Source organism: Pseudorca crassidens, chromosome 15 (genome assembly GCF_039906515.1).
Source record: "Pseudorca crassidens isolate mPseCra1 chromosome 15, mPseCra1.hap1, whole genome shotgun sequence".
Classification (NCBI taxonomy): Eukaryota; Metazoa; Chordata; class Mammalia; order Artiodactyla; family Delphinidae; genus Pseudorca; species Pseudorca crassidens.
Window position 1 is genome coordinate 26254345 of NC_090310.1, and position 19023 is coordinate 26273367.

Genomic DNA, 19023 nt, shown 5'->3' on the forward strand with positions numbered 1-19023 from the left:
ACGCGCCACAACTACTGAGCCCACACACCACAACTACTGAAGCCTGCGCACCTAGAGCCCGTGCTTCTGCAACAAGAGAAGCCACCACAATGAGAAACCCGCACACTGCAATGAAGAGTAACCCCCGCTCGCTGCAACTAGAGAAAGCTCGCGTGCAGCGACGGAGACCCAACGCAGCCAAAAATAAATAAATTAATTAGTTAATTAAAAAAAAGGAGGTTGGTCTTAGATATGGGGAAAGGTGATTGGAGGTAGGGAAAATGTGAGGTAATCACTGTTCTACACAGACGTATCTGAGTTACACGCTTTTTCATGGGATGTATGTTCAAAAATGGAGGCACTTAGCACGATCCGAGGGTGGCATTTTTGGCCCTCTGACATCAAAAGGTTATTCATCAGACACCCGCACAGGCCCAGTTTTAGGGTTGGTGGTCCCAACCAGTCTTAGCCTGATTGAGCTTGAATAAGACACAGCTGACTCCAAGTTCCTGGAAAACAACTCAGGCAAACATCTTATTGTTTAGGCTTCATGAAGCTTGCTGCCTATGCAATTTGAACAAAATAATTAAGGCAAGCTTGCCTAGTGAAGGTGGGCTACAAGCAGAGGGGTTTTTAAGCAAGCTGTTAGACAACCTCAAGAATTTCTATTAGTGACCAGTTTCTGTTAATCCTATGAGGCACAGTTTCAGGATGAGTTGGGTTTTTGGGGGTTTTTTTGCCCCAAGCTTCTCTCTCTTTATTTTTAGGTATTAATTTTTTTTATTGGAGTAAAATTGCCTTACAATGTTGTGTTAGTTTCTGCTGCACAATGGAATGAGTCAGCTCTATGCATACCTATATCCCCTCCCTCCTGGACCTCCCTCCTCCTCTCCCCCCCCCCCCATCTAGGTCATCACAGAGAAGGATGAGTTTTTTAATTATATGGAGAATGGTTTCATAGGTAAACAAATAGTATTTTCCCTTTTTTAAGACCATCGGTGACATACTACACACAGTCTCCTGTACCGTGCTTTTAAAAATTTCTATCTATTCATCTTTCTGATAATTACATATATATGTTTAGAGCTCCCTCTTCTTTGGAATGACTGCATAGTATTTCATTTACCTTAATTTACTTAACCAATCCCCCTACCGATGATATTGTTATTTCCAGTTATTTTTTAAAAGTCAAGATGATTGAGGTATACATGCGGTAGTGTACAGCTCTATGAATTTTGATAAACATATACAATCATGTAGTCACAACCACAATGCAGAACAATTTCATCACTCCAAAAGTCTCCCTAGTGCATCTTTGTACATAGTCATCCCCTTCATTCATCCCCAGCCCCTGGCAACCACTGATCTGCTCTCTGTACCCCGCCCAAAAGGACTTTCCCTTTTCCAAAATGCCATATAAATGGAATCATACAGGATGCAGCCTTTGAGCCTTGTTGCTTTCACTAGGCACAATGCATTTGAGATTCATCCATATTGTTGTGTGTATGAGTGTTTGGTTCCTCTTTATTTCTGAGTTATATTCCATGGTACAGATATACCACAGCTAGTTTATATCCATTCACCAGCTGGAAAACATTGGATCATTTCCAGTTGGGGCAATCACGAATAAATCTGCTATCATTGCATACTAGTTTTTGTGTGGACATAAGTTTTTATTTCTCTTGGGTAAACATCTAGGAGTGGGATTACTGGGCTGTATGGTAAGTGCATGTTTGACTTAATAAGTACTTGCCAAACTGATTTCCAAAGTGACTGTACCACTTTGTCTTTCTACCAGCAATATATGCTAATTCACCCGCATTTGGTATTGTCATTGTCAGTTGTTTTTATTTCAGCCATTCCCATAGGTATATATAGAATTTTGTCTACCGCAAACAGTGCTACAATGAATATTCTTATACACATATCCTTTAAAATCGGGTATGAGTATAACTGTAAGATATAGTCTTAGAACTAGAATTGATGGGCCAAGGATGTGAAAGGTTGTTTAGGTATGCTAAACAGCCTTCTGAGAAGGTGGGGCCAGTCTCGTTGCCTACGAGCTAGGTATGGCATTGTGTTGGCCAAAAAGTTCATTCTGGTGTTTCCGTAACATCTTAATAATACCTGTTTCACCACATCATCACCAACACAGTGTATTACCCAATATCATTACAATTTTAAATGAGATTTCACTTTAGACGACTGCTCTATGCGTATCTATCTCATAGGGCTGTTGGTGAGGACTTAAAGTAGAGTTTTAAGAGCAGGGCCTGCCACACACAGAGTGGCAATGGAGGTTAATAGTTATTGTATGATTACCACTATTAATCATTATTATTTGCCTCTCTCTCTCTGAGTTCCTCATCAGTATATTCACAAACGCTTTTTCCAAAGAGCTCAAACGTTCTGCCTACGGAATTTAGTTAATCCTCATAAATCTCTTCAGATGCTGGCTAGGATTTCAGGCACTGTGGGCTTTACAGAATAGGGAAGTGCAAGAGGATAGCACTGTTCTAAGGTTACAGAACAGATCTGTGTCCCACGAGGTCAAAATGAGTCGAGTTTGGAATAGGAATGGGTTCCTCTAGGTTACAATGGCTGTGAAGCTTTTTTTCACTGCCATCCACTTTAAGAAATACACCAGGAACCAGAACACACATATAGACCTGAAACAAAAGTTTCAAAAACAATACTTCTATGTTTTCTATTTGTTCCATTCCATTTTATTGAAAATATGTTCATTGGGATATGCTAATAGATTTCAAAATCTACTATTGGGTTAAGACTAGTAGTTTAAAAGGCAGTGTTCTAGGTCAAAAATGTTGACCTTTCTGGGAATACAACTGGAATCATAGAACCTCACACTCAGTTTTGGGTACATTATTCCCTTGTTCCTTTTTCTTCATTTCCTTGGGACGCTAGAGCTTATTCGTTCATCAATCTTCACAAATAGCTCTTGGATTCCTTATGTGCACTGCCCAGTATTAAGCGCCAGTGGAGAAAACAGGCTTTGAAGAGCAAGAGGCCTGGATTCAAATCTCACCTCCACCATTTGCTGGTGATCTTGGTTACGCCTCTGCAGTCTTCAAACACTCAGTTTCCTCCTTTGTGAAACGTAGTAGTAATAGAGAAATCAACGTCAACGCATGTAAAGCACTTATAAGAGTGTCAGGCTCATTCATAGTAAGCCCTTAATACACTGGTTCTCAAGGAGTTATCCCCAAGATCAGCAGCATCAGCATCATTTAGTAACTTGTTAGAATGGAATTCTCGGACCTCACCCCAGATTTACTGAATCAGAAACTCCAGGGGTGGGGCCCAGAAATCGGTTTTAACAAGTTCTCCAGGTGATTCTGATGCATTCTCAAGTTTAATACCTGGTAACTATTAACAATTAGTACTTGAGGCTGCTGAGGTGAGCAGTGGGCAAATTATGAAGGCTAAAGTTAAGCCCTACGGTGCCAGCAAGACTCCTGGTAACGTTCCAACCTGCCTCAGCCCGGGCTTACCCTCCCTCCTCCCTCAGCAGGGCCCGCCTAGTGCACTCGCTGATTGGTGGGGTCTCTCTGGACCGTCACCCCATCCAACCACGGAGAACGTAAACGAAGAGGGGCGGGACTAGGCGCGGCGAGAGCGGCGAGCCTGTTGGCTATAGGCCACGCCGCGGGGCGGGGCGGGGCTGCGCGTGCGCACGGCCTAGGCGCGCCCGTGTGGGCTGTTGAAAAATGGCGACTGTTGCTGAGCTGAAGGCGGGTGAGTGCGGATGGGAAGCTTGCCGGCTGAACTTTGTCGGCCTTCAGCCTGTGAAAAGGATGGGACGAAATGAGGGTGCGCGGAACACTAGTCAGCCTTTTCGCGGGTCGTTCTGTGGCGTCAGGGCCTGCGGAGCGTCCAGAGGGTGTGGCGGCCGCCGCGCGGGGGCCCTGAGGGGATGTGGTTGCATAGGGACAATGTTTAAACCGGCTTTGAGCTGGAGGAGGAGTCCCAGGATCCCCAGGTACCTGAGAGGTCTATAGTTCTGCACCTTGGGGCTCTGGCGCATCCTTCTGGACCTCGACGGGGGCGAGGCCGTGGGCCGGGCCTTTTCCTCCGGGCTGATGATTCCAATGTCTAAACCACCATTGTTGGTGTTCCGCACAATCCTAAACCATTTGCTTGCTTATCTCATTGCGTCCATACAACCACCTGCGAGGTGGGTCGCGATTTTCCATGGGGAAAAAGTGGAGGTAGAAAGGTGTCTGGCTTGGCCATTCTCCTGTGTGTTTAGGAAAAGTTCCACAAAGGTTCGAGCCCTTAAGCTGAGAACATTTGTACACCGTTAGTTTTGACGCAAATGTCCAAACGAGTAATAGTAATTATAGTTATTAGCCATCGAGCCTTATGTGTCAGGCACAGCCCAGCGCCTGTGTTATCTAATTTATTCTGTGTATGAACCTTATGCCCATTTCATAGATTAGGAAATTGAGGCGCTGAGAGGTGAAATAGATCGACTAAAGTAATTTAGCTATAAAGAGGCAGAGTGAGAACCTAGAGATGCTGCACCAGGCCTGCAGGTCTTAGTTACTGAGTGATACTGCTGCCTGCCTAGTAAAACCAGTTACATTTTTCAGGGAATTTAGGCTCTAAATCAGTGATTCTTAGAGATTTGGTGGGGAGAGTATGATTTGAGAATATGATTCAGGAATTATTGATCTAAATGTATATTTGCGGCCCAGGACTGATGAACAATCATTACAAAGGCATACCTCTATCCACAAGGACAGACTTGACATGAATTGGTGAACTCTCTCCCCAGGAAACACATATCACCTGTACTATTGCATGCAACTTCTGAGGATTTAAAGATACTTTGGAATATAAACCAGGTTAAGAAGCTCTTTCCAAAGAAATTGTCATGGTACAGTGTTTTAATAACCATGATAATAGAGGGCAGATCAGGATGATACGGAACCCTAGAACTCTCTAGACAAGGGATGTCCTACACAGATGTAGGGAGCCCTTTATGCTTTTCCTGCATTTGTCAGCTCTGAATATACTTAGTGTTCAAGAGAAACCCATTGAAAATGCTTGCCAATCAATTATCTTATATGGGCTTTCACCTTTTTAAAGCACTTTCCCCTCACATTTTTCCACCTTACTTGGTTCTACCTCTGAGACATAGAACTCATGTTGGAGAAGACAAGTGAGGCAGGAGTTAGTGATCTACCGCTGAGGTAGTGATGGGACATGCTGGGTTTCCTAACTCCAGCTTCATTAATTCTCATTTCTTTGCTGAGTTCAAGGCTGTGCTGTGTGCAAATACAGAGTAATTGGGGGGAAAAAATCTCTCGGTCTAATTTCTAAAGATGGAATTGGAGAACAGGGGTTCAGTTATGATCCCAACATGATAAAGCTGTACCTGCCTTTTATGGGCCTGTTGCACAGTCTGACTGGGTGATAACTACTCTTAACACACCTGCAAAAAAGGTTGAGGGGATGAATCTACATATAAGGGCCAAGAAAGGTTAAAGTCTAGTCCAGATTGTATCTCTTTAATCAACAAAACCTGACTCAGGTTTTTGTTGTTTATCAAAGCTTAAAAAAATTTCATGTCCATGCCTACTTGGATACACTCCCTGGGCTCCTTTTATTTTATTTTATTTTTGGCTGCATTGGATCTTCGTTGCTGCACGTGGGCTTTCTCTAGTTGCTGCCAGCGGGGGCTACTCTTCGTTGCAGTGCGGGGACTTCTCATTGCGGTGGCTTCTCTTGTTGCGGAGCATGGGCTCTAGGCGCATGGGCTTCAGTACTTGTGGCTTGCGGACTCTAGAGTGCAGGCTCAGTAGTTGTGGCACATGGGCTTAGTTGCGCCGTGGCCTGTGGGATCTTCCCGGACCAGGACTCGAACCCGTGTCCCGTGTGTTGGCAGGCGGATTCTTAACCACTGCGCCGCCAGGGAAGTCCCTGGGCTCCCTTTCTGAATTGTCATTATTGGGGTGTACTTATTTATAGCATAATACAGTATTAAACTATATTTATTACACCAATAGTATACAGCACAGTATTATAATGCCTCTAGGCAGCTCTCTATTCTAGGCACTATGGGTGAAATGTGTTAATTCTCTGGAGTTGTTATTTAGCTATTAAGGACAATGTGAGAGAAAAAAAAAAAAAGGCTCCAGACCACTGCAAGGGATGATGCCAATTCAGCCCTATCCATATTAGTATTTATAGCTAAATCTCATTATCATAACTACTGATATTTGTAATAATGACCCTTGCTTATCAAGAAGTTAGATTACGTTCAGCATATATATCCCTGATTCCTTGAGATGACATTGATAAAGTTACATGTTAGATTTCTAAGTAGGCTTACAATTTCAAAATCTTACTGTTTTAAGGAATTAACTCACAATTGCCTTTAAAAAACAAACCCCCCAGAACAAAAGCCCACCTTTTTGTTCAGAATGGGCCATTTCCCAAGGTTTCTGGGTATCAGTTTTTATACAAAGGGCACGACATAGTCCTTCCTTTTTGGAGTGTACTTGTTATCTTTAATCATCTACTTTCTGGACCAGAGGGTTTTAGTGACATACAGAACCTGTCTGCAGTGACAACCATTCTTGAAAAGATATGAGACACTGGGAGATAAGTTCAGGTCCCAGTAAGCTGAGTATATTTCTCTCCCCCTTTTCTTCTTCACTAAAGAATGTGTATCAGTCTGTAGCCTCTGACAGTGATGATGTTGGAAGGATAAATTTGCATTTGCTTAAATATATTAAAATAGTAAATCATCGCAACTCAGGAACTTTATTTTTTATTACAAATGTGGCTTGTGGTAGCTAATGTGATGATTGTTCAGTTTGTCATAGAGTATAGGTTGAAAGTGCATGTTATGCCATTTACCTTTTAAGCATTTTTCTTCAGAGTTTGGCTAAGAATGACAAAATTCCTTCTGTAACTGAAGCATTAATATTTTATATTTAACAGTTTTAAAGGACACCTTGGAAAAAAGAGGAGTATTAGGGCATTTAAAAGCAAGGATTCGAGCTGAAGTTTTCAATGCTCTTGATGATGAAAGTGAACCTCGACCATTATTGTCTCATGAAAACCTTCTAATTAATGAATTAATTCGGGAGTATTTGGAATTCAACAAATATAAGTATACAGCATCTGTCCTCATAGCAGGTAAGAGGTTATTTATTGTTAGTTACCTGATACGAAATCTGCCTCTTCCCTTCTCCCAATTCTCAGAAAGTGTTTAGCCTAGAAATCTAATTCCATTACCAAACAGTATCATCTGGGACATGACTGGAACATAAAACCTCCCATGGGCTCTTTCCATAGCTTGAACAAGTGCTTGTGAGGTTTATTGTATTATAGGGGGAAATAACTCAATAAACACTTAAACTAGGTGCATACTTTGAAAAATCATCCATAATTCCTGGCACTGACAATAAATACTTGTTTACTGGTATTGAGAATAAACAATTCTTTACATTTTACCCTATGTGCTGTCCGTCTTTTTTCTATGTATATGCTTTAAAAATACACACAGATTTAATATATATTCTTTATTAAAAAATATAAAACATTGGGAGATAAAGCCTCAAAATATTGCTACCATGTATTGATCAGGCACTGTATACAAATGTATGTGAAAGCATGATATCTAAAAAGGATTAGATAATCTATAGAAATTTCAAATAACTGTGTTGTACACCTGAAACTAATATAATATAATATTGTGAACCAACTATACTTAAATAAAAAAAGAAATAAGAGGTCAACTATACTTCAATTAAAAAGAAGAAAAAAAAAAAAAAGAAAAGGATTAGGAAGGTAAACTCCAAACTCATTCTAGTGATGGGAGGGAGAGAAATGGTATTGGGGGAGGGAGTCAGCAGTTAAAAAGAAATTTATTTTATCTGTTAAAATTTATTTCTTAAGAAAGCAAAAGAACTGGAAGAATATGCACAATAGTCAGGATCAGCATTGCCTCTGGGCTGGGGGAGATGAGGTTGGGAGGATGATCAAAAACACCTTGCATGTACATAACTTGATTCCCTTGTTCAAGGTGTAATCTGTGCTTTAAGACTGTTTGGTGCCTTGGAGATATGCCTCATCAAAGAAAAGAGATCATGAAGTGGATTTTGGAAGAGAGAATGGATTCCTTATTTGTGATGCTGGAACTTTCCATTCGATAGATCTTTTGTTAATATTCTAGATCTTTTATTTAATGTTAACTGAATGTTAATACCTTAACTGAATAAAGACTGATGATCTTTATTGGTTTAAGGATCTTCAATATCAGTATCTTCACTTTCTTCAGTTTGTTATAGATGGCTATATAATACATTAATAATCAGAAAAGAAGAATATGAAAATATCATCAATTAGATGTCTTGGACTTGTGCTTACCTAGAATGGAATATAATGACATAGTCAAGTTTCTACAGTGTCTTGGCTTTTTAAAACAAAAAATGAGGTAAAATTAACATATAAGATTCTTTACCATTTTTAGTATATAGTTCTATGGATTTTACCAAATTCATACAGTTGTGTAACTACCACCACAATCACAATCACGATATAGAACGTTTCCATCACCTCAAAAAATTGTGTCCCTTTGTAGACAACCTCTTCTACCCTCAAACCCCTAGCAACCTCTGATCTGTTGTTTTCTGTACCTATCATTTGCCTTTTCCAGAACATCATATAAGTGAAACCATGCAGGATGTAGCATTTTGAATCTTTTTCCTTTCACTCAGCATAACACATTTGAGACCATGCTGTTATTTTTCCACTCCGAATAGCATTCCATTGTATGGTTGTATTGATGTATCTATTATCAGTTGATAGACATTTGGGTTGCTTCTAGTTTTTGGCAATTATGAGTCAAGCTGCTATAAAACATTCATTTACAAGTTTGGCCGAACGTTGTTTTCATGTCTCTTGGGTAAAGAGGTAAGAGTGGGATTGCTGGGTTGTGTGTGGTAAGTGTATGCTTACCTTTATAAGTGGATGCAACATTTTGTTCTCCTACCGGCAGAGTATGAGGGTTCCAGTTACCCTGTGTCCTTGCCAGCACTTCATATTAGTGTTTATTGTACTTTTAGATTTATTGCCGCCAAATGGATATCAGCACTGTCATGTATTTAATTTACAGGCTTCTTAGAAAATAGGACTTCTGAGTCTAGTATATAGAAACAATATTTTCCCAACTCAAAATTGGGGGATTTAAAAAATAAATTTATGTTAAACTGTATTAAAATATGCATTTAACAAAGTGGCTATTCTGAAAGTCATAAAATCACACACAGTTGCATCTGCCTTGGCGTGTGCCATCATTCTTCTAAAATCTGAAAAATGTGTATACCTCGTAAGTGTGGTTTTTATCAAAATCCTATTTACTTTTTACATTAATAAAGACTCAGTGTTTTATGATTTTCCCCCCAGAATCTGGTCAACCCATAGTTCCATTGGACAGACAGTTTCTCATCCGTGAACTAAATGCATTTGAAGAATCAAAGGATAATACAATGTAAGAAGTTTTTTAAAAAAATAAGTTTTCAGATACTGTTGTATTGGAGTCATAATTGCATAGCAGTGGTTTTATTTCATTTTAATTCAGGAGGTATTTATTTGGGCCCAGTGCGTATCTAGCACACGTCTACGGTGTGCAGCTGTGTGTAGGTGCTAAATGCCTGTGGTTTCAGAGGACTGAGCACCCCTGCTTTATCCTAAGGGTCACGTCTCTTGGCTTCTTCATCCATCCTTTTGTTTTTTACCTGAGGCTTTGCTCTATCAGTTGTTTTCTTCCTCACATTTAACTCTTCCTCCTCACTGCTTCCTTCACTTCAACTTGGGAATGTACTCAAATCTCTCCTCTCCAAAAAAACCTCTTAACTCCTTTTTATCCCTGAACTTAGTGAAGATCAACCCCCTGTTTTCATTTTGTTATTACCCCCTCTTTTGCCTTCTCTGCATTTTAAGTTCTCCCCTCACCATTTGTACTGAAACTATGCTCTTGAAAAAGAGTGACCACTTTCTAGTAGTTTCTTAGTTTTTTTCCTACTTTAGTGTTTCTTAAACTTTTTCTAGAGGATCCCTGAATGGCAGAAAAAATTGTACCTAGGAGGCCTGGGAACATAGATCAAAGCACCTTTCCCCTGGTAAGAAATTTCTTTGAAGTCTCATGTTTTCTCTTTCTAAAAGGTTTATTGAATTTTTTCATTCTACTTCATGATATAATTATTTTTACCATTAAAATGTTTTAAATGACATGCCAATTAAATTGAACTCTCCCTCAAATCTTTGTGTAAAATTAGTGTTCTGGGATCATATGCCACCTGTACTTTGTACCAGGCCCCTAGCACTAAGAGTGGATATATATCTATTTCCAATTTGAGAAGCTCAGCTTTACTTGAGTTTCTGCAGTGTTTTGTAATATTGACAACTCTTTCTTAAAACACTTCTTGTCATTTGTCTTTTATGACTCTTTACTGTCTTGGTTTTTCTGTCTCCCTTATGGTCGTCACAGTTTCTTCATTGGCTCCTTTAAGGTTCCTTTAAATTGTGGGCACTCTCCCCCAAGTTTTGTCCTTAACTTTCTTTTCCTCTTGTCCCCCTGCCCACTTTTCTGTGTAGTCTTGAGTCTTTAATGATGTCTCCACGCTGGTGACTGTGCTTTAAATCTTACAGAGCTCGTGAATTACGGGCCCACATTTCTGCTGGCATCTCAAACTCTGTGTGTCCAAAAATCAAGTCCATTATTTTCATCTCTTCAAGCCCCCCTCATAGCTTCCTCATACAGCCATTCAGGTCTTCACCTGAGAGCTCACTTGCACTTCCGGCTCCTTACTTCTCCACCAGTCATTCTGCGAGTCTCATCAATTTGGCCTGTGCAGTAGCGCCTGTCTGTCCTCACGACCTGTGCCGTGCAGTTCAGGAGGCGTCTGTCCCGTTTCTCTCCAGTCACTTTCTTTTCTAACTCATGTCACGCTGCCAATAGTTTGCTTTCTGAAAGCAAATGTTGCTTTAAAGCATTTCCATTGAAAAGTTTTCAGATTTCAAAAAGTAATGTGGTCCATATATGGTGTAGGCTCCAGTGGAAGTCTGAAGTAGCATTAATAGTCACATTAATATTTTTCAGTGAAACTTAAGAATTTTCACAAAAAGTAGATAAAGTGTATAATAACCTTATATTAGGTCAAGCCATGCCACCAAATGAGTTTGTGCCAAATTTATGAAGAAAATTAGTTTTCAGAGTTTTTGTTTTTCAGAATTGCAAATAAGGCATTGTGAAGCTGTACTTTAAAAACATTAAGTAGGATTTTTGAAAAAAGAAACCTTAATATTCATGAAGCTGCAGGTTAAATGTGGTAGTTTTATATTTTCTAATATGTCTTAAAAATTTTAAATCTTAAGTAAATTTTATTGTAAATTTGGAAAACAGAATTTTTTTAATTTAAAAATCTTCTTTGACCAGTTAACACTTTGGGAAACAATGGTTTAAAGTAGACGAAGAGACCTATTTTATATTCCTGTATGAAGCTTTTATAAGAGCTGAGGCATCTTATTAAAAATAGAGAAACTCACTCTCTTGGTTTCTTTGTGGTATGGAAAAATTGCTTTTGTGTGTAGTTGGTTATTTATTGCTGTATAACAGATTACCCCAGAAGTTGGTGGTTTAAAACAACAGACATTTATTATCAGTGGAGAGGAATCTGGGCGTGGCTTCTGTGGCTGGTCTCACTCAGGAGATTGCAGTTAAGATGTTGACCGGAGATACAGTCATCTGAAGGCTTGGCTGGAGCTGGAGGATCCATTTCCATGTGGCACATTCACATGGCTGCTTGTCGGAGGCCTCAGTTCTTCACTACATGAACCTTTCCACGGGACAGCTTGAGTGTCCTCATGACATGGCAACTGACTTACCCTAGGGAGAATGACCAAGAGAGAAGGCAAGGAGGAGGCCGCAATGCCGTTTATGACCTAGACTCTAAAGTTGCAAGTGCTGTCACTTAATGCCTTACTCAGTTCCTGAGAAGTGAGTTCAGCTCACACTCAAGAGGACAGCAGTTAGACTCCACCTTTTGAAGGGAAAGGATGTCATACTTTGAACCATCACACCTGCTAATAAGTAGATAGATTATCTCAAAAAGACAGTCCATTAAATTGATATTTTCAACAGTGATATTGGAAACAAGGGAAAACCACTCTTTATTGTCATCAGAGCAGCCTCCATTGGTGCAAGGGCACTAATGTAAATCTCCAGGCAGCATGCTGTAAGGAAAAGAATATGGGACTTGGGGTTCAAGTGTAAAGTTTGTTGACTATCTAAGCAATCTCTAGCAAATCCTCAGTGAGCTGTGGTTTTCTTATTTATAAATTGGAGATGATGATTATGATATCACAAGGTAAAGATAAAATGAAGAGAGAGAAGAGTGTTTTGTAAACTGTAAAGTAGCTTTTAAAATACTAGTTCTTGCCCGACTCCTGTATAGCTTGCATTTATATACCATTTAATATGTGCCAGGTATGGTTCTAAGCACTTGATATTTATTAACTCATTTTGTCCATAACTGCCCTATGAGGTAGAGACTATGCTTATCCTCATTTATAGAGGAAGAAACATTTATGAGGCTGGGGACGTTAAGAATCTTGCTGAGGTCAAGTGGCAGGGCCAGGATTTGAACCCAGGCAAGGATTTATTAATCCAATAAATATATATTGAATAGTTGTTTTGTATCAGACCATGTTAGGTAGTGGGAAATCTTATACTGGACTTCGGAGTTTAAAAAAAAATGCTGATTCCTGTGCATTGATTGAAATTGTATTTCAGCTTAGGTGAGGTTTAACTTGTTAGTGTTTTCTCTGGATTTTAAAATTGTCTTTAGAGTTAAATGGTACACTTAAATTTGAAAAGGCATGAACAAGTTTGCAATTTGGATAATAACCATGCATCTTTTTTCTTTTAAGTCTGGTGAATTACTTGGCTATTTTCGTGTCAGAGGCTACCTTTTAAAGAGTAGATATTTTTAAGCTTTTCCTATTTATTCAAATTGAATTGATTTTGATTTTCTTCCTGCTATAGACCTCTTTTATATGGAATTTTAGCTCATTTCTTGCATGGAACTAAGGATGACATCCAAAATACATTTCTGAAAGGGTCTTCACTTCAGCCTCCAAACCCAAATCTTGGCAGACAACCTAATGGAAGAAAGCAAATGGGTATGAGTTTTCTGAGACTTATCATTTAGCTATCAGCAAGTATGTTTTCTTCCTATCTGTTTTTATCTTTGGAACAGTTTTTCCTAAGATTTTGAGTCAAAGTTTAATTCCATTTATATCCAGTATAGTTAGCCCGTGTTATTTATCCTCAAAAAAACAATGCTTTTCAGAAGGAGAATCTTGTGAGGGGTGGGGAGATGACTAGACAAAATTCTTAGATATAATTTCTATAAAGAAGTGTTGAAAAACTTGATTTTCACATAGATTTTGTACTCTTTGGAGTAGCTTAGATCCTTAGCGTACTGAAGAAGGAGCTTTTTATCACATTATCAATTTTTTCCCCTCTAAGACTGAAAAAAGGCAAGATTGCTGAATATAGATAGAGCAGTCAGAGGTTTATGTGTTGTCCTTTGCATTTTCAGGATTCCTTTCTTTTGAGGGGGTGGGGGGAATACTCTTTGTGGTAGTGTTGTAGTTATCTATAAATAAATTCTTAGGAGAACAGCTCATATTTCTTTTAAGAATGCTCACTCTTCCAATGAGGTTTCAGTTGTTTTGATTATATCAGCAGTAGAACCTCAGTTTGATAATCTAAATTGAATGGTTTATAGCTCAGTGTTTCCAACTGTGGTTGAGAGTTGATCTCTCTTTTTAAGGATAGTCATAGGTGGGGCTCAGGCAGCTGATTATCAGAACAAATATAAATCTTTTTTTTTTGAACCTGCACCCTTGGCAGTGAAAGCGTGGAGTCCTAACCAGTGGACTGCCAGGGAATTCCCAGAACAAATATAAATCTTGACTGTTGAAGTAAACTTTTAAGAAACATCTAAAGTGCAAATTGTCTTTTGCAGTTTTCCTGAACTGCCATGAGCAATATTGATCATGTTGGGCTTCCCTGGTGGCGCAGTGGTTAAGAATCCACCTGCCAATGCAGGGGACACAGGTTCGAGCCCTGGTCCGGGAAGATCCCACATGCCGCAGAGCAATTAAGCCCGTGCACCACAACTACTGAGCCTGCACTCTAGAGCTTGCGAGCCACAAATACTGAGCCCACGTATCACAACTACTGAAGCCTGCGTGCCTAGAGCCCGTGCTCTGCAACAAGAGAAGCCACCACAGTGAGAAGCCTGTGCACCTCAATGAAGAGCAGCCCCTGCTCGCTGCAACTAGAGAAAGCCCGTGAACAGCAACGAGGACCCAACACAGCCAAAAGCAAATAAATAAATTTTAAAAAAAGAAAGTATTTAGTTGCCTTTTGAGATAATTGCGAATATTTAAAAAAATACATTGATCATGTTAAATACTTACTCTGTCTCTTAGATCTGAAAGCAAAATATTTGTGAATCACGGTGATCTCTTGAAGGTTAGTTCTGACTTTACTAGGAGTTATCCTTCTATATATCTTAGAATTCTAAGTCCATGGAACATTGGAAAAGAAATCATTCCCGTCTTCTTATTTTAGTTGAGAAAACCAAGACTAAGAGGTTCATTGACTCATCTAAAGCCTGTAGCTGATCATTTTTAGCAGAATCAACACCCTTGATTGCCATTCCTGTACACTTTCCACTTAAAGAATATGGAGAAGTTTTCTTAGTTCCTTTTTCAGGTATTGGTAAGGAACTGTCATTATTGCCTACTGTTTGGCAAGAACTTAAAAAACAAAACAAAACACACAGTACAAGAGTAAATGTCTAAACATCAGTAGTATAATGTGAAATTCCCTCTAACCTCCTCCCTCCTTGCCTCTCCCTAACGCCTTGATTTCCCTCCCCTCCACAGAAGGTAGTACTGTTAGCAGCTTGGTGGGTGTCCTTCAGGAGTCATTTCTACATATTTAAATTTATATGCACTGTTCCTGTGCATATTATTCCTACAGTTTGCTTTTTTCACTTGTTTTATCAATTTATGTAGATCTGCTTCTACCTCGTTCTTTCTGTAGTATTCCATAGTACTATTGCTAATCACTCTTTACTGATCTACTTTTGTATCTTTTTTTTTTTTTTTTTTTTTTGGCTGCATTGGGTCTTCATTGATGCGCATGAGTTTTCTCTAGTTGTGGTGAGCGGGGGCTACTCTTAGTTGTGTTGTGCGGGCTTCTCACTGTGGTGGTTTCTCGTTGCAGAGCACAGGCTATAGGCGTGTGGGCTTCAGTAGTTGCAGCACGCGGGCCCTAGAGCTCTCAGTCTTCAGTGATTGTGGAGCACAGGCTTAGTTGCTCCGTGGCATGTGGGATCTTCCCGGACCAGGGATTGAACCCGTGTCCCCTGCGTTGGCAGGTGGATTGTTAACCACAGCACCACCAGGGAAGTCCTACTTTTGTATGTTTTAAATTTTTTGCTTTTACAGTATTGCAGGGTAGCATTAGTATTTTTCTTATGTGGATGCCTAGAAGTAGAATTGCTGGTTCAAAATATATGCATATTAAAAAATGTAGTAGATACTGTTTAATTCCCCTCCAAAAAGGCTTTACCACTTTACATGCTTGCCAAGAATATATGATAATGCCAGTTTCTCTTTAATTGTCACCGGTGGATATTGTACACATTAACACATGTTAACACAGCAAACCCATGACGTTGGTATTTTTAGCTCCAGTTGGGTGGGTGGGGGCAGGGTGTGCTAGAGAGGATGCAAGAGTCCTTGGGTTACCTTGGCTCCTGTCTGTATAAAGTGCCAGAGACATCAAAGATTCGAGTTCAGCAAAGCTTTGGGTACCTATTCTGTGGAAGACTCAGAAAGGAGAATGAGTGCACTAATAGGAGAACAGTGATATTGCAAATTATTTTTCTTGATCATCAAAAATGTTACTGACACAACAGGAACCTCGTGCAATGAATTGTGAAGAATTGTTAGCCCCAAATTGCATTATGTTTCAGTAACACATTTAGGCATTTAGGCATTCCATTTACTTTCTCAACTCCAACTTATTGTGTGAAAGATACATAAGTTTTATTTGACAACATCGAGACGTTATAAAGGTATTAAAATAATTATTCTTCAGATTATATACCTTCTATCTACACAAAGTCATCCAGCTGAAATATAAAACACTAAAATTAAATTCTCTTTTATTTGAAGATAAGTCCAAAGCCTGCCATCATGAAAGCACTTCTTTTATTAAAGCTTTCAGAGTACAAAAAAAAAATGAAGAGGGTTTATATAACAGGCACACTCACCTTTGAAATGGTAGCCAGTTCATTAATGCTGCTGATATTAGTGCTTGTAATATTGAAAGCAAGGTAGTTTTTGCTATAAATAAAAGCCCAGATATTTTATAATAGAGAAAATCATTATCAGCTCAACATTATTGCACATCTATGAAGTACATGAGTGACATACTTAACTCTTTTATAACACTTCTCTAGAAAACCTAAAATGGTTTTGCCTTAAGGATATTGTTGATCTTGTTCTTCCAGCAAAGTTGCCTAACACTGAGGGGGATGAATTTTCCAGACCTGTGGTAGTGTTAGCACTCTGCACTGCCTCTGAGGATGAGGGGCTGCTCTGGACTAGCAAGACTGTGTGTACAGCAACTTGTCCTCAGAATTAGCAAATCTAGTGTGCATTTTTGGTGCTACAATTGCATATTTCTAACAACTTGTCTAAATTTGTTTTTTTTTGTCTCCTGTTATCAAAATGGTCATTAAAAAGGTTTTGTATTTTTACTTGTAAAGAGTGTTTGGGGAATTGGGGGTTAGGGTTGGGGGGGTTCATGTTTTCTTAGGAATTTAGTTTGTGCATCACATTTTTTTCTTTTTTCTTTTTTTTTTTTTTTGGCTGCGCTGGGTCTTCATTGTGGTGCGTGGGCTCTCTAGTTGTGGCACGCAGGCTTAGTTGCCCCATGGCATGTGGGATCTTAGTTCCCTGGTTGGGATCTTAGTTCCCTGACCAGGGATCAAACCCATGTCCCCAGCATTGGAAGGTGGATTCTTAACCACTGGACCACCAGGGAAGTCCCTGTGCGTTGCATTTTTGTCGCATTGGATGTTAAGTCTCTTTAGGTTCTTTTAATCGAGAATACTTCTGCCTGCTCCCCTCTCCCCCAGGACAAAAGAAATGGAGCAGACATAACTAGGGCCCTTTCTTTACTATTCTGGAGCACAGTGTGTGGTCACAGAGGCTCTGGGCTCCTCTGAACCTGCATGGAACTTTCTTGTTTTGGGCTGAAGAACATTTTCTACAATTTCTCGGGGGGTTTTCTGATTTTGGTAGGAAGTTGTAAACCATGCTAGTTTTCTTCTTGCCGCAAGAGGGTGCTGCTGGGAGGATTTCTATTTGAAGAAAAGTTTTTTGTTTTTTGTTGTTTTTCTTTTTAGTTGAGCTTTGGCATCCCTCAAAATACTAATTGAATACACAGTCCTTTCTTGTGAATTCCATTCCTTACATACAGTGTAAGTTTGTAAGTACTTATCCATGGGTTTACTCCAGGGTGTACTCTATTCACTTACAAAAAAATAGTCAGGAAACACTTGTGAAAAATTAGAGTGAGTCCCTAGTACTAAACATTTCTGATTTCTTCAATAGGGTTTTTTTAAAAAAAACCCTTTTATTGTCCTAAGCCATCTAAAGAACTCAAACAATATTAAATATATAACATCCTATAATGTATGTAGATAAGTCTGCCTGCTGCCCATTTTTACTTGGGATGAGTACTGACCTTTGCTTCTGTTCATTGCAGAGGACCACCTACAGAAGGAGCAGGGGAGGAGCGCTAACACTGAAAACCTGCACACTTCTCCCGCAATGAAGAGATGACATTTCCATGTGGGGCATTTTTTATAAACTTGTATGCATTAAATAACTTATTTATCCTCCTAATGTTACCAGAATTCATCACTAATATTTGTACTTTGTGGAAATGTGAGTTTCTGCAAAACCTTTAGCCCCTTGTGTTTTACTGCATTTGTGAATAAAAGCTAACTCTGTCATCTAGCTTACCAGATTTGACTTGAAAGAAAATGTGTTGTTTTTAGGAAGATTTTAAAGGCCCCTAAAGTTTTGAGAAATGAAAGGGTTTTTTAGTTCCCTATAAATTCTTCTAAAAAAAAATCAGGTCTTTATAGCCATACGCTCTGTTCTTTGTTTGGCTGCAGCACATGGCTTCCAGGATCTTAGTACCCCAGCCAGAGACTGAGCCCAGGCCCCCGCAGTGAAAGCACTGAGTCCTGACCACTGGACTGCCAGGGAATTCCCTGCTCTGTTCTTTACCATGGCACATTAATGAAATTTCCTTCAGGCTGGAATTATGTGGATTTATAGGAAAATTCATTCATGTTTTAAAAAAAAAAATTTAAAAGAACACCAAAACCAGAAAAAACTATAATTCCTATAAAGTTTGATTGTTTTCGGGGGTGGAGCTAGCTATTTTTCAGATAACCATTTATAATTAGGTTTAAGTATCTGAATTACTACCTAAATTTGAACATTGAAACTTGGTAACGACGTACTTTTTCTTTCCTTAGACAGTTTGGTTTCTCCTAGAAGATTTAATTAAAAGGTGTGTGGGGGGGAATAATTCTTTTAATTCTGCTGTAAGTAAACCAAGAGTTTATTACGTGAAGAATGTGGAATAAACATGAAGAGACAGGCTTTATGAGAAATACCAGAAAGTACCTTTTAAAAGATGGCATTGTTTAACCTCCATGTGGCCTTCAGTTGTGCAATTACAAGATGAGCTATGAAAGGGCCAACTCTTACTTGTATGGGCTCTGAGTGTCTTATTAAATGTCGATTTTTATTCTTGGGGTAGAAAAATAGTAAGAGCTCTTATAGTGCCATCTCTAAAATGCTACTTTGATATTCATTGACATTTTTATAATGTGGAGT

The 19023-nt window shown here is 39.2% G+C and overlaps 1 protein-coding gene across 7 annotated transcripts; it reads left to right on the plus strand.

Moving 5' to 3' along the window:
* The first annotated feature begins 3619 nt into the window (after positions 1 to 3619).
* On the plus strand, positions 3620 to 18139 carry CEP20 (centrosomal protein 20). Of its 7 annotated transcripts, XM_067706546.1 has the most exons (6): positions 3620 to 3735; positions 6952 to 7149; positions 9421 to 9505; positions 13061 to 13197; positions 14518 to 14560; positions 17876 to 18139. In XM_067706546.1, the coding sequence occupies exons 1-5, from the start codon at positions 3708 to 3710 to the stop codon at positions 14538 to 14540; spliced, it is 471 nt and encodes a 156-aa protein (XP_067562647.1). In that variant the 5' UTR covers positions 3620 to 3707; the 3' UTR covers positions 14541 to 14560; positions 17876 to 18139. The 7 variants fall into 7 exon arrangements, with proteins under 7 accessions (XP_067562647.1, XP_067562645.1, XP_067562646.1 ...); XM_067706544.1 differs by lacking the exon at positions 14518 to 14560; XM_067706545.1 differs by lacking the exons at positions 14518 to 14560; positions 17876 to 18139 and adding an exon at positions 14049 to 14440.
* Positions 18140 to 19023: the final 884 nt, after the last annotated feature.